General features: G+C 46.3%; 1 protein-coding gene and 1 non-coding gene across 3 annotated transcripts in view; both read right to left on the bottom strand.

The window, feature by feature from the left end:
- Window positions 1-16,051, bottom strand: part of DAAM1 (dishevelled associated activator of morphogenesis 1) — a 179,405-nt gene that overhangs the window by 58,398 nt on the left and 104,956 nt on the right. For both annotated transcript variants that reach the window (XM_060271207.1, XM_035104035.2), the window contains exon 4: window positions 5,832-5,903. In XM_060271207.1, coding sequence (XP_060127190.1) covers window positions 5,832-5,903 — 72 coding nt within the window. The remainder of the gene's footprint in view (window positions 1-5,831; window positions 5,904-16,051) is intronic.
- On the bottom strand, window positions 153-221 carry TRNAA-UGC (transfer RNA alanine (anticodon UGC)). Its single transcript has one exon. It is a non-coding gene; the product is annotated as a tRNA-Ala (tRNA).

The following is a 16,051-nucleotide window of genomic DNA, read 5'->3' as shown; positions in this document are numbered from 1 at the left end:
CCTCCCTCTTTTTTTTGGGGGGGGGGGATGGAGAAAGCTGCCTGTATGCACAAAGGAAGTCAGACCCACTGGTCAACCTAGCTCAGTACCATCTGCTCTGACTGGCAGCAACTCTCCAGTGTTCCAGGCAGGGAGTCTCTCCCAGCCCTACTTGGAGATGCCAGGGATTGAACCTGGGACCTTCTGCATGCAAAGCAGATGCTCTGCCCACTGAGCTATACAGTCCTTTCCCTAAAAAGATGTCCTGCGCCACTGGGTCTATCTATCTTAGCCGACACGGACTGGCAGCACTTTCTGCCCTTCAGACTGTGACTTCTGCTCCCAAAATGTTTTCCTGCTTTTATAGCTCAGTTGGTAGGGTGCAAGACTCTTAAACTCATGGCTGTGGGTTTGAGCCCCACGTTGGGCAAAAAAATCCCTGCATTGCAGGGGGTTGGGCTAGGTGACCCTTGGGGGGTCCCTTCCAACTCTATGATTCTAGTTGTCCATAAGTATTAACTGGCCTCCACCACACTCAGTTGGGAGACCCTGCTTAAAGTCCCTCTTGAAGCTGTTATCCCCCCGCCTCATGGTATGTCCTGGCATTACTGAGCTGATTTCCTCCCGCACTCAGCTCTTGACTGTGAGGTGGTCGAACCCTAGTGCATGTGTGGTTTTCTTCTCCTGGAATCATCAAGGATGTTTCCCACATTCCTGAGATTATATAGACTGCACTGTGGAAGGGGAGTCAGGAAGCTATTGCCTTTTGCTATAGTCACTGCTTTTTCTCATTTTTCTCTCTGTTCAGCAAATGCTGTGTAGAAATAATTAAGTAAGTAAAACCTTTATTGGCATCAAACAAACTCGCAGACAAAATAATAACAGATTAAAACTGTCACTGTGGCAAACGCTGTGTTAAGAGAGAGAAGGGAATAATCCGCTATCCGCTTTCATGACAATGGGGCTTCTAATAATTCAGACGACTGCAGAGTACAATGACGAGAAAATAGTAAATTAAGATATTGAGCCACCATCTTGGTGAGGACCTGGTCCTTCCCCAGCAAAAGGAATTGTAAGATTTCCCGCTCTGGTCTCCTTCTGGGGATGCCGAGCCGGTCCAGGAATTGTTGATGAAGGTCGACGTAAAGATTACAATGAAAAACCATATGTAGAAGGCTTTCCACCTGAGGGTCATGACACGGACAGATCCTCTCGTGTAGAAATAATAATAATAAAATAATAATAATAATAATTTATACCCCGCCCTTCCCGGTTTAGAAACCGGGCTCAGGGCAGCTAACAACAAATACAAAACAACTTAAAAACAACGTAAAAGACACATCAATATAGCATCACCAGGGACACTGGCCAAGTTAGTCCTGCTAAGGCCAGCAAGGAGACCAGGGAAAATTTTTGATGTGGGGACCCAGAAGGGTTTCTTCATTAAAAAAAAGGAAAGGGGAAAGGGATGACAGATCAGGCTAAATTGAAGGCCAGGTGGAATAACACTGTGTTACAGGCCCTGCGGAAGGAGATCAAGTCCCGCAGGGCCCTAGTCTCATGGGACAGAGCATTCCACCAGGTCGGTGCCATCACTGAAAAGGCCCTGGCCCTTGTAGAGGATAGTCTGGCTTCTTTAGTAAGTTTGGTTGTGATGGAGGATATATCCTCCCTGTCTCCTGCTTCCCAAACCTTTTTTTAAAAAAAACCCACACAGGTATGCTGGGGATTGAAACTGGGACATTCTGTGTGCCAATCATGTGTCCTGCACCAATGAGCTACCGTCTCTTCCCATATGCTGAGTGGGTGGGCCAGGTGAACACCAAAACCCACCAAGTCCTTAGATCATCTCTCCTGTCCCAGTAGCCACATGGATTTGGTTTCACAGTGCCAGCAAGAAGAGATGTGGTCCAGCCATCTGTGCATAATGAAACTGGGATGGGTAGATATTGTGTGTGTCTATATAAAAAGTTGTTAACATTTCCTCTAAAGCCGTCTTGGAGGTGGTGATGCAATCCGACAGCTGTCACCGGGATGTTAGGGGAGGAAGCTGCCCTGCAGAAATGTTTAACCAATGATGTCATCCTTTCATGGCAGCAATTCACCGTAAAAATCCAAGGGGATAAGGTTTTTCTCTTAAGTGGAGCCGAAGTGTTTTATGTGCAATGGGGACACTGAACATTTGCAAGGCATTTTATGGTTCGAGCAGAGAAGTGCCCACATCTGAGAAGCTGAAAATCTGCAGCTATGTCCAGAACGCTAGATCTCACCACAAGTGAAGAAAAATCACACACACACACACACACACACACACACACACACACTCATGTATTTCACAAGTTTAGTGGCCCACAGTCGAGACTGCTTGCATCCAAAAGGATTTGGAGAGATCAGCACAAGGAAGGTAGAAAGCTTTCAAGCTGCCTCTGGTTTAAATGAGAATCAACTCATTTGTCTGAAATAGGACTACCCCAGGTTCCCACCCCCCTTTAGAAACGTGGTTCGTGTTTTTTTTAATGTTTTTATTTGTAATATTTTAGTGCTGCTCTGTATTGGAGGGGTTGATAACTCTGTCGTAGCTTGTCCTGGGACCAGTAGGAGCACACACCGAATCAGGCCATTGGGTCAATATTGTCAACACTGACTGGCAGCAGCTCTCCAGAATTCCAGACATTCCCTACCTGGGGATGCCAAGAATTGAACCCGGGGACCATCTGCATGCAAAACAGCTGCTCTTTTACTAAGTTGGGGTCCTTTCCCGAAAGATCTAGTAACATAGAAAGCTGGACCCTATGCATTGCAGGGGGTTGGACTAGATCAGGGGTGGCCACCTCCCAAGAGACTCTGATCTACTCACAGAGTTAAAAACTGGGAGTGATCTACCCCCTTTTGGGGGGTTCAGGTCAAAGCTGTTGAGTTTTTTTAAGGAAGGGAAGCCCTGTTTTTTTGAGTTTAGGTCAAACTTGTTGAGCTTCTTTTAGGAGGAAGGGAGGCCCATTTTTGTTTAGGGCTTCAGGTCATAGTTCAGCTTTTTTTAGGGAGGAGGAAAATTTTGGGTGAGCTTTTTTTAGGGGTGCCAGTGATCTAGCAGTGATCTACCACAGACATCCAGTGATCTACTGGTAGATCACAGTCTACCTGTTGGACGTGCCTGGACTAGATGAACCCCAGGCCCCCTTCCAACTCAACAGTTCTATGATTCTATGTTAAAACATTAAAATCTTCCCTAAACAGGGCTGCCATCTGATGTCTTCTAAAAGTCAGATAGTTGTTTATTTCCTTGACATCTGAAGGGAGGGCGTTCCACAGGGCAGGCGCCACCACCGAGAAGGCCCTCTGCCGGGTTCCCTGCAACCTCGCTTCTTGCAGTGAGGGAACTGGCAGAAGGCCCTTGGCACTGGACCTCAGTGCCCGGGCAGAGCGATGGAGGTGAAGACGCTCCTTCAGGGATACTGGACTGAGGCCGTTTGGGGCTTGGAAACATATCAGGAGCCAGTGTAGATCCTTTGGGACTGGTGTTAAATGGTCCTGGCAGCCACTCCCAGCCACCATTCTAGCTGCCTCATTCTAGATTAGTTGTAGTTTCCAAGTCACCTTCAAAGGTAGCCCCACATAGAGTGCATTGCAGTAGTCCAAGCAGGAGATAACCAGGGCATGCACCACTCTGGCGACAGTCCGCGGGCAGGTAGGGTCTCAGCTGGAGTACCAGATGGAACTGGTACAGCTGCCCTGGATATCTGTGAGTCCAAAATGACTCCCAGGCTGAGCACCTGGTCCTTCGGGGGCACAGGACTCCCCCACACCTGCCCACCCCCCAACTTCTGTGTTGTCGGGATTCAACCTCAATCCGTTCACCACCACCCATTTACCAACCTCCTCCAGACACTCAAACTGAACATTTGCCACTCTCACTGGTTCTGATTTAAAGGAGAGGTAGAGCTGGGTAGTTATAGTCTAGTAAAATCAGGCGAGTTCCGTGTTGGGCTATCCCTGGTTAAGCCACTCATCCCAACCAGCCCACTTTCAAGCATGGGTTGGCTGCTATACGGACGAAAAGCTTGCTTTTTAACAACGTCCGCCGAGATAACATCTCTTCTGCAGAATCGCAAGCTCACATCCCTAACCAAGGCCCTCTGTGTGCAACATTTTTCGTCCAGCAGCTCGGTTTCCCAATTAACTTCTGCTTCTGTGCAGAATCAGACTTTTCCGCAGGTCTTTCCACTTGGAGCGTGCTCTGTAAGGAGCTCTCTCTCCTGCACTCACAGGTGCTTCTGGGTGCCAGGAGCTGTGGGTGGCATTTGGCTTAGCCTGCTATGGCCAGAGAGAGAGAAAGAGAGGCTAGACTGATCAGATACAGCAGAGGTGAAGGTTGCGCAGGAGACGTCAAGCGACGCCCTGCCCTGCCTGCAGCTGTCCAAGCAACTGCGGTGGCATCGTGCCACGTGCGTGTTTGCAAAAGCGGGGAAGGTTTGTTTCTACAAACTCTCTAATGACTTCAACAAGAGCCCCTTGATCAAAGAAAACAGACCCGGCTTGTCTTTTAAGTGAGCTGATTTATAGGCCCTTTGGGCAAGTGTTGCCTCGTTCCGCCAACAAGAGCAAGCAGAGGGGGCTGGAATTCTTACCAAGGGCTAATAGAGGCCTCTTCTTCTTTTTTGCAACCGCAGCAACTGCAGATCCAGGGCAGGAGCTGTGACCTGTGGAGGGATTGCGGGGGGTCTGGGAACACTGGATATGTGCAGCCCTTTCCCAACAGCTACCAGGGAAGCTGCCATTTTTGTTTGCCTATTTCTTCCCATGTTATAGCACGCCTGGATAGCTCATCTGGTTTGAGCGTGGAGCTCTTAATGCCACACTTGCAGATCTGATCCCTGAATGAGATAACTCCATATCCCTGCATTGCAGGGGGTTGTACTAGGTCAGGCATCCCCAAACGTCGGCCCTCCAGATGTTTTGGACTACAATTCCCATCTTCCCCGACCACTGGTCCTGTTAGCTAGGGATCATGGGAGTTGTAGGCCAAAACATCTAAAGGGCCGCAGTTTGGGGATGCCTGGACTAGGTGATCACCAGGATCTCTTCCAACTTTAGGGTCCCTTCTATAAGCCCACCCGTTGGAGGCGCAGGTCAATTCTGTGTCCAGGGCAGCTGTCCACCAGCTTCATCTGGTACGCAGGCTGAGACCCTCCTTGCCCACAGACTGTCTCGCCAGAGTGGCGCATGTTCTAGTTATCTCCCACTTGGATTACTGCAATGCGCTCTATGTGGGGCTACCTTTGAAGGTGACCCGGAAACTGCAACTAATCCAGAATGTGGCAGCTAGACTGGTGACTGGGAATGGCCGCAAAGACCTACGCTGGTTTCCAGTACGTGTTATATGTGCACAGTTGGGCAGGGAATAATTAATAATAATAATAATAATAATAATAATAATAATAATAATAATAATAATAGAGTTGGTGTCAACCCCTGGAAGGCACCACATTGACTGTGCTAAACCATAGTTTTGTGTTATGAGAATGAACCCAGGCTACGTGGACTCGGAGCCTCCCCACTCCCCCCCCCCACGGTGTAGCCTGCAAAGTGAGTTCAGAAGGCATTACTTATGTTCTGATTAACAGAGGCTGGCAGTGCTGTCCAAACCCAGAAGGCTGTGATTAAACTAAACTATGGTTAGTTGAAACAATGCCAAACTTCAACCCACGGTTTATGAAGCTGGCTTGCTTTCACTAACCGTTGCTAAGATCAACCACTTTCTAGGGTTCCTGCAACACAGCCCTGGTTTTAGTTCTCAGAACCATTCTTCTGTTTAACGAAGCCAGAAAGCAAATTTTTCTGAATCCTCCACTTACAGCAGCCATGGAGTTAAGCTGATCAATGTAGAACTCTGGCCAGCTCGTGGCTCCTTTATTTTCTTCTTGGTCCTGAAACAAAGAGACAAAGGGAACCATGTCAGAAAACACAACGCTGGCTTTGCATTACCCCAAGCAACTCACAGCCGCTCCCTAGACAGATGATTTGTGTGACGACCCGTGTCCCACTCTCTCTTACTATCACTGCGGCACAGGAAACCAGAGGGGAAAACACCCACCCTCTTCTCCTGCCGCCTCAAAAATAAACCCCTTTTACTAATGGGTTTCTTAGTAAGGAGAGCCTTCCAGCTTGCGTGGCCTGGTACCTTAGGAAACTCTAGGCTGTCCGATGGAATAACCTCTTGCCTACAGTAAAGGGTCTCCCTCAGTTGGATTCCCCACTGTAAAAGTTTGCCCTTTTCACTCTGGCAACTTCTTGGCGCCTCAGGTTACCCTACAAAGCCTCCCCCGTGTAAGTCCAGGACACAAACTGCCACCTCCCTGCCTGAGGTGAGCTTTGCCCTCTCTTGAGCCACCACGGCTGTGAGTCCTGGTACCTCGCTGGAAAAATAAAGACGGACCTTTTTGGCAAAACAGAGATGAAGTTTTATTGTGTTAAAAGCATAAGTGTTTCTTTAACGTGTCATTTATTTATTTGACCAGTTCCAGTTGTACAAGAAAAAACTCAGTCGAACATTTAACTTTAAGTTTTCCTAGCCTCTTCACTTTCTTCATACAAGCCACCACATCACATCACCTCACACCACACCTTCCTCCCTCTCCCTCCTAACTGACCAAACCTACACTCCCTCCTTTCAAACCGGGCACAGTCCCGCCCCCATCAGAGTTCTATGTCAGTCAGGCTGGAGGTGGGTTAACTCTTTGCCAGCCAGGCAGAAATAAACATTTTAAAAGTGCTTCAATTTGTCACAATTTGGTACACAATGATCCACCCTCTTTGAAACATGCTGATAAAAGTTACCAAAATAGTTCAGATTATAACTGGAAAGTCTTGAGACATGACATTTTTTAAAAAAGAGGTACTAAATGGGGAAGAGTTTATTCTCTTGCAGAAAAATGCTTCTCGGGTGAGAAGAAAATTACGAGCTGCAGGTCATTCTTTTGGTGTACACAGCAGAAGTGGACAACCTATTTTAAATCAAGGAACTCATTCCCTTCCTGCCCAGCATCCTTTGCAGAGAGTAGCCAACCAGATGACTATGAGAAGCCCACAAGCCTTTGGACATTTTTTTTGGGGGGGGGGGGCGCTTCACGTCAACTGCCCCTAAACCAGCATTAGAAATCCCCCAGGTGTACTTTGCAACTGGCAACTTTGCAAGCACATGCAGATCTCTGGATGCCAGGCTGGTGACTGACATCTCCATTTCTCTGGCTCCTCCAGCTTTCTTAAGCAGCCAAGCAGAAGAGCTTATTTGTTGCATTTATCTCCTACCATCTCCTCCAAGGAGTTCATGGTTCACCCTCTTCCTCAGTTCATCCCTACAATGACCCTGTGAGGGAGGTTAGGAGGCTGCGACTGACTCCGAGGTCACCCCAGCGAGCTTCAGGGCCGAGTGGGGATTTGAACCCTGATCTCCCAGGCCCTAGTCCGACACTCTAACCACCACACCACAACGGCTTCCTAGAGTCCTTCTACTATGGGGCAGCTCTATAAATGAGGTAGGTAAATAAATATGGGGAAAGCCAAATGTCACTTAGAGAAGGCTCTGAAATATCTTCCTGGAAGCCTGAATTTCTTTCTTTCTAGATTGTTTCATTTGATGTTTTAATGTGTTGTAAACTGAGATCCCCTCCCTTTAAAATATAAAGTGGTATAGAAATGAAACAAATAAGAATAACAACTTTCTTGAAGGGAAAACAAGGCACCTAGACATCCCGTTGTGGGTACTGAAATCTAGTTTAAAGATGCCATTTGGCAATTAGCTTATACAATGGTACCTCTACTTACGAATAACTCTACTTACGAATGTTTCTACTTACGAACGGAGCTCCGTCCGCCATCTTGGATGCGGTTTAGATAGGATATTTTCTACTTGCGAATTTTCTCTCCCAATGCATTCCTATGGGATTCGACTTAAAAAAAAATTCGACTTACGAATGTGCATTCGGAACGCATTACATTTGTAGGTAGAGGTACCACTGTATATCTGAGTTTCTAACATTGCCCTAAATGAACCAAACACGGAGAAAGCTATGCTCGTGTGTCAAAAGGAACGTCATGTTTTAAGTAGGCCTCGCTGTCCTGGCCCATGTTTCTCAAGTCACCCTTCCAAGTGACAGGCAATTTCTTATAAATGAGGAACCACGGGAAAAGAGAGGTGTGGAATCTGATAAGAAAACCAAGTTTGCTGCCAGTGAACCAGTTATCCCTGCTTACGAAAAGCTGGCAGATTCACGGTCATTTCTCCCCGTCCCCGGGGAGGGCGGGGAGGACCAGCTGCCTCGAGCGCTGGGTATCACTAAACAATCCACTGCAGGAGAATTAGGTCACTCATAGACAAAACCGTTCACTCGGCTGGCAAACAGCCAAGGGCTGGAGCGACGAGTTCACAGGAAGAAGAAGAAAACAGCTCTGCTTTCACGTTGCAAGCTCAAGCCCAACGGTGGATTAATTGTGGTGTTGCTCCGAGAGAGTGCTGCCCAGGGATCAGGATGTGAGGAAAGCAGGGGCCTAACCCAAAACATTGAGAGTTGCATCTAAGTTTATACCCATTGAAATTATTGGGCATGACTAACTTAGAAGCGTAGAGTCGCTTGCTCCATCTTCATAGTTGCTTACTCCATCTTCCACATGCATCCCCTCCAACGTAATACCGAATATTCTTTGTTTATTTGATTTAATCTGAATGGTGTTAAATACCATCGCCAAACTAATTTATAATAATTTTCTTTCATTCTTACAGACAACATTTTCGAGCATTAGCTTTCTTTTGCTGCTGCGTCACCCTGTTGACACAGATACTTCAGATAGGTCCTGCAGCCCAAGGCAATTCACTTGTGATGTATGGAAGTGAGAGCTGGACCATAAAGAAGGCTGATCGCCGAAGAATCGATGCTTTTGAATTGTGGTGCTGGAGGAGACTCTTGAGAGTCCCATGGTCTGCAAGAAGATCAAACCTATCCATTCTGAAGGAAATCAGCCCTGAGTTCTCCCTGGAAGGACAGATCGTGAAGCTGAGGCTCCAATACTTTGGCCACCTCATGAGAAGAGAAGAATCCTTGGAAAAGACCCTAATGTTGGGAAAGATTGAGGGCACTAGGAGAAGGGGACGTCAGAAGACGAGATGGTTGGACAGTGTTCTCGAAGCTACGAACATGAGTTTGACCAAACTGCGGGAGGCAGTGCAAGACAGGAGTGCCTGGCGTGCTATGGTCCATGGGGTCACGAAGAGTCGGACACGACTAAACGACTAAACAACAACAACACAAACTTAGAATCGTAGAGTCGCTTACTCCATCTTCATAGAGTTGCTTACTCCATCTTCCACATGCATCCCCTCCAACCTAATACCGAATATTCTTTGTTTATTTGATTTAATCTGAATGGTGTTAAATACCAACACCAAACTAATTTATAATAATTTTCTTTCATTCTTACAGACAACATTTTCGAGCATTAGCTTTCTTTTGCTGCTGCGTCACCCTGTTGACACAGATACTTCAGATAGGTCCTGCAGCCCAAGGCAATTCACTTAGGGGAAAGGCCATAGCTCAGTGGTAGAGCCTTTGCCTTGCATGCCAAGGGTTCAGGTTCAATCCCTGGCTTCTCCAGGTAGGGCTGGGAATGTCCCTTTCCTGAAACCCTGATGAGTCTCTGCTAGTCAATGTAGACAATACTGAACTTGGTGGACCAATGTATGGGATAAGTAGCTTCTACTTGTAGTCAACGTGCAGATCCCCCTCTCGGTTCATCTCAGACTTCACCGCTGCAACAGGGTCCCCATTCAGGGGACCATCCATAACTGACCAAGGACTGCAAGACGGAGGCCTCCCAGCTAACGTGGTCCTTCCAACTCCTCCAGCAGACATGACAGGAAAAGGTGAAGTCTTTCTGCCTGTTATAACAAGGGTGTCTCTGGACTTTAACAACAAAAAATAATATTTAGAATATACTGGACCCCATTATAGTGATACCTCGGTTTAAGTACACAACTGGTTCCGGACGTCTGTACTTAACCTGAAGCGTACTTTCCCATGGAAAGTAATGGAAAGTGGATTAATCCGTTCCAGACAGGTCCGCGGAGTACTTAAACTGAAGCGTACTTAACCTGAAGCGAACTTTCCCATTGAAAGTAATGGAAAGTGGATTAATCCGTTCCAGACGGGTCCGTGGAGTACTTAAACTAAAAGTGAGCAAATGAGTGTGTGTGTGTGTGTGTGTGTGTGTGTTGGATCAAGCTACCTGCAATTTTTGAACATGGGACTGTGACAGTGAGGGTTGCCATGGCACTTCAGAACATAGCTGCCAAGTTTTCCCTTTTCTCGCGAGGAAGCCTATTCAGCATAAGGGAATTTCCCTTTAAAAAAAGGGATAACTTGACAGCTATGCTTCAGAACTTGCCCCATCGCCACTGGAGGTGGGATCATGAAATGCTTAGTGATTTCAACCCCTATAGAAATGTATAGAGCAAGTAGGATATATCTTCCTTAATATCATTATGAGAAATCTAAAATGGGGTGACCGGTTAGCGAATACCTCAGAGTATTTTTTTCTCTTTTCTCTTTTACTAAGTAATATTAGAATATCTGGCATTGTTGCTTACTATTTTGTTTAATGCACAAGGGTAGGCCGGGAAGCAGAATCATGGACTTATAGAATCATAGAGTTGGAAGGGACACAGAGGGTCATCTAGGCCAACCCCCTGCAGTGCAGGAATCTCAACTGAAGCATGCATGACAGATGGCCATCCAACCTCTGCTGAAAAACCTCCAAGGAAGGAGAGTCCACCACCTCCTGAGGGAGACCATTCCACTGTCAAACAGCTCTCACTGTCAGAAGGTTCTTCTTGGCGTTGTGTCAGAATCTCCTTTCTTGTAGCTTGAAGCCATTGGTTCCTTCCCTCCAGAGCAGGAGAAAACAAGCTTGCTCCATCTTCCAGCTTAGTTATAGTAATTTCTGTGGGTAAAACTCTGCCACCAGAGGCTGTTTGCCTCAATACTAGTTGCAGAAAACGGCAGCTGCTGCGTTCATGTCCTGCTTGCAGGGTTGCCATAAGCATCCAGTTGGTTCAAAAATAAATTCTATTATTGTTGTTGTTTAGTCGTGTCCGACTCTTTGTGACCCCATGGACCATAGCACGCCAGGCACTCCTGTCTTCCACTGCCTCCTGCAGTTTGGTCAGACTCATGTTCGTAGCTTTGAGAACACTGTCCAACCATCTCGTCCTCTGTCATCCCCTTCTCCTTGTGCCCTCAATCTTTCCCAACATCAGGGTCTTTTCCAGGGAGTCTTCTCATGAGGTGGCCAAAGTATTGGAGCCTCAGCTTCAGGATCTGTCCTTCCAGTGGGCACTCAGGACTGATTTCCTATTATTCTATTATTTCCTATTAATTCTATTATTAATAAATTCTGTTTAGTCGATCAGACACCAAGAAACTGTTGTGAACCGCCCTGTGATGATGATGATGATAGAAGAAGAAGAAGGAGGAGGAGGAGGAGGAGGAGGAGGAGGAGGAGGAGGAGGAGGAGAGCTTTAAAAAATGTTATACTTCTGTTGAACTTACTTGTAGGATATCAGTGGCTATTTGGATCCCTATCCCAAGATGGCCCTTTCATATCAATCCCCACTCTCTGCTTCCCCCAGTAACATCTATGAGAGAGTGGGATTTTCCAATTGTAGAGTTTCCTCTTCCTGCAGTTAATGAGCACGAAAAGGTTTTGAGCGCTAGCAAATCGGTTTTCTGCTCTGGAACGAGGCAGTTTTGCTCACTCAGGATAATTCAGGATCACTGCTTTCGAAGAGGTCTCAAACATGTCCTGGCTTTCTAGCTATTCAGCTCCCAGCGAAAAGTTTATGATGCTGACCTCCCCGATTCCTCCACTGCAATTAAAATCTCCACCAAGAGCAGCTCCAGCCACTGCTGCCAAGAAATGAGCAGAGAATGTCTCTGTAATTTCCTCTCGCATAGATGGGTTCACTTAAAGACAAGGAAATGAATGAACACAGAGATGAGGGAACTGTGGCCTTGCGGGTGCTGCTGGACAACAACCCCCCCCTCACTAACCATGCCAGGTGAGGCTGGTGGGAGTCCATCACCTTCAGAAGGGTCCGAGGACAGAGGTTCCCCATCATCTCTTGGCCAGAAGACTGTCACAGTCCCAAGTTCAAAAATTGCAGGTAGCTTGATCCAACACACACACACACACACACACACACACACACTCACACACTCACACACACACACACACACACACACACACATTTGCTCACTCACACAGGGAATCAACACAATGTCCCTGTTTGTTAGGATTAGCCCAGTCATAGAATAGTGAGTTGATTATGGGAGACTCATGATTTGGCTGGGGAGACATGGATTCACAACCCGGACCAGCCTTTCCGCTTTTAATCAGAAATGCAAACCATCTCACAGTGGAGTGGCACAATTCACACTACCCTGCCTTAACCCCTTTACACCCCCACTGACCACATCTAGTTATATTTTAATGCTACATTTCTATATGAAAGGATGTTGGTCATTTCCACCCACCCACTGCCCCAGGAAATGGAGTCGCATTTGGAAAAAGCCAGGAGAAATTAGCTCAGCAATAAAACGTTTCCTGCTCTTCTCTCTTTCCCTGCAGGCCTGGCCTAACTCTCAAAACCTCAGAGCATCTCCAGACCAAACACGAAACATCAACACGGCAGACCAAACGAAACACGTCGAGAAAGAGAGAGAGATTGAAGCGTACGCAGCAAAAAGTACAATCCCCCTAGTCGACTCGATATATATCTTCACTCTTCTTGCAGAGAATGTGCACACTTGATTAAAAATCGAACGAGTGCTACGCTGGCCCAAGCATGAATGTCAAGTGAAAGGAGCGAGTTTGCTTACTAGAAAAGTTTTGTCTCTTTTGGAAAGCAAATGCAGCGCTGCGATTCCCCCTCCCCCTTCTTCAAGTAACCACAAGGGATCTTACATGTTTATAGCTGCCAATCTCCGTTCCATTTCTGGCCCCGTTTACCAGCACGCATTAAAATCTCTGCCTGCCAAGACTTGGTTTGGCTTACTGAAGTCATCCATTCACCGTAAGAAAGAGGCTTCCACAACTGTCAAGAAATTCAACACCTACAGCTCAAGCCAAGGAATGCCATTCAGTCGCCACTGGGGTTCGAGGGAAGGTTGTTGTGCCGCCACGAGGAAGCAGAACGCGCAACAAAGCATGAAGTTTCAGGAGGGACAACGGCAGAGATTCTGTCACACAAGGGACTGTCAAAAGTGGGTCTTCCACTCAAATGAAGATAGAGTTTTTCAAGCTCTGCAGATTTCCCTTGGAAGGTGTTTGTTTTAATGTTACCTAAAAACCACCTGACCTCTCCACTATCTGGAGGTGCAAGCTTGGGGATCATCTGATCTTGACAGTTTTCACATACTAATACCACATCCTGTAGAGCTCTTTTGGTTATGTTTTATCTGAACCATCAGAATGAATTTCAGGAATTTCTGCGCAGCCTGAGCAGGAGCAGTGAACAATATTATACTGAATTGTTGTCCCTTGTCTTCACTTACCCCACCCCACTTGCCCTGCTTATTAGAGGTTACCGCCCACACACTTCTGCTGAGCTTTCCTGCTCGTGTGGTGTCACCTCAGTAAAATCACTTCTTACTGTTTGTAGCAGAGTTTTCCCCGGAGGCAGAGGACAAGAACAGGAGTCATCCTCAAATTCACAGTCAAGAGCTTCTTTATTGCTTGTCCGGTTGCACAAGCATTTCTGTTACTATTATGTGCAAGCTATTTACATCCTTCTTTATCTCTCCAGCACGGTATAATCTCAGTCCAGTAATTAACAATCCTGACACAGCAACATGCAGTATCAGCAGCACACATTGTCTTACTTCCAACCTTGTGGTCAGTGTGCGTGCTGACAGTGTGTGTGTGTGTGTGCTTTCCTTGTGCAGAAATTGCAGCCTGCAACTTCCTCCCTTTATTTGCACCTCTGGCTAAGAAAAATTCTGGATCTCTCCTCAAAGCTTCCAGGAACTTTTTTACCTGTTGCTTAAATAATGTTTTCCTAATACTCCTCACGGCTGTGAAGAATATTTTCACGTTATGAATGGTCCGTTTCACCATTAAGAAAGAGAGGTCGGAATAGGTCAATATATATGTGGACTGTACTTGGATCGAGTGACTTTTCGTCATTTAAGTTCTCAAAGTTCTTAACCTAGCTTAAGGTTGTCATCTAAACAAGCAAGATGTTGAACTGATAGGCATCCCGTGATTTGAAAAATAAAAGACTTGAAAGCCATCTTCCTCAAAAATGGCAACTAGACATTCCATTTCCAGGGCTGTAACCTTGGTTTACATTTGGCACCTAGGTTATATATCTGAGTTTCTAACACTGCCGATATTAAACTCAGCTGCAATATTTCAGCTGTTCATTACAAGTGCTGTATCTCAACTTATCCCCACCCCTACACACTTGTATACCAACCATACTGGAACCACCCAACATTACAAAGAGCATAGATCCAGTGGGAAATCTCTGCTTCTCACTCCAGTTCCCCAAGGAACATAACGGGACCAGGCTATACAGAGGCCAGATCTCATCAGCCCCCAAAAGCAGGCCACTCATTTTGATTACAGGATGTTAATCAGCAAGGAAGGGGTGAAAACAGAAGATGCTTCATTGACTACATAGGAAGTGTCACCGAAGGCAATAGGCTATTAGCCTGACCCTGACCCAACATCCCCTTCCTCCCATCTGCCGGCTTGTGCCTGGGGGGGAGAAGAAAGGTTAAATGAGCAGATTTCCTGGGAGACTAGGAAATCCTAAAGCACTGCCAAAGGGCAGGGCAGGGGGGAGGGAGGGAGGGAGATTTTGATCTATTATTATTGATCCTGGAACCTGCCCCATATCGGATGGGCATAAGACCTGAGGCTTGTTTAAGAAGCAAAATCAGCAGAAGCATTTTTGCATATCTATCCATGATTAATTTTACATCCCCTCAAGGGAGAGGAGTCATGTGCCAAGGAACATTTTGGACAAGTAGTCTAAAGACATGATTGCCCAGTTTCACCTTTGCAGTTTCTAAAAAAAAACAACCCCAAATAAATTCAGGTGCTTTTATTAAATTGATACAATAATGGGAGGTGCCAATGAACACGGGAACTACTAAGGAAACTGGCATTCAGAGACATACTCCCTACAATAGATGTGTGAGTTTTCTGGATGCTAGGGAAGTGGATATTTTAGAGAGGTTATAAACAAATATGTCCACTAAGAATATGTTCGTTTCTAGAACCCTTATCTCACATTTTGAGGACGTCTCTCAAAGCAGTTTAGAAAAGATAATACTGTAAAACAATTCGTTCCAAGGTAAACATTAAAATCAATTAAAGGCATCTATCATAAAGCAGGCACCTTAAGGCAATTTTAAAGCAATTTCAACTCCCAGCAGTTGAAAATTCATGCCAGCAAATTGGGCCCAATAGAACCATCCTGTACTTATCGCTTGCCTTGCACTCTCTGATGAAAATCGTATTCATGATGCATAGAGCAAGGGGACCTAATTGTATCTGGCAAAAGTTACAAGGTATGGCTTTTCACACACACACACACACACACACACACTGCTGATGCTGCCTAGGGAAGAGAAATTCTGAATTGCGATCTCAAAAATACTACCAGGATCACAACAGAATTGGGCAGAGTCCAGATTTTCCAGTTCCTCTGTGGCGGTGAAATCATGTTCAATCAGTGGAAGAGCTGCGGTTCAATGGTAGGGCACACACTTCGCATGTGTGTGCCCTAACAGAAGTCAGGGTTCAACCCTTGGAATCTTCAGCTAGGAATGGGAAATTCTGGACAGCCACTGACAGTCAGAATACAGAGCTGGTTAGCATCCTACGCTCCCTAGGTAGCAATTCAGAGCAGAAAGAAATGCTAGGCAGCCTGCAACTTTAGGATGCCCGCAAAATGGCCAAACCTTATTAGGCAGGGCTGAGTCGCAACCAGTCACATGGGTTGGGAGAAGGGTTT

Source organism: Zootoca vivipara, chromosome 1 (assembly GCF_963506605.1).
Source record: "Zootoca vivipara chromosome 1, rZooViv1.1, whole genome shotgun sequence".
Classification (NCBI taxonomy): Eukaryota; Metazoa; Chordata; class Lepidosauria; order Squamata; family Lacertidae; genus Zootoca; species Zootoca vivipara.
Note: the sequence above shows the minus strand (reverse complement) of the source record. Positions and strands in the feature narration are given on the sequence as shown.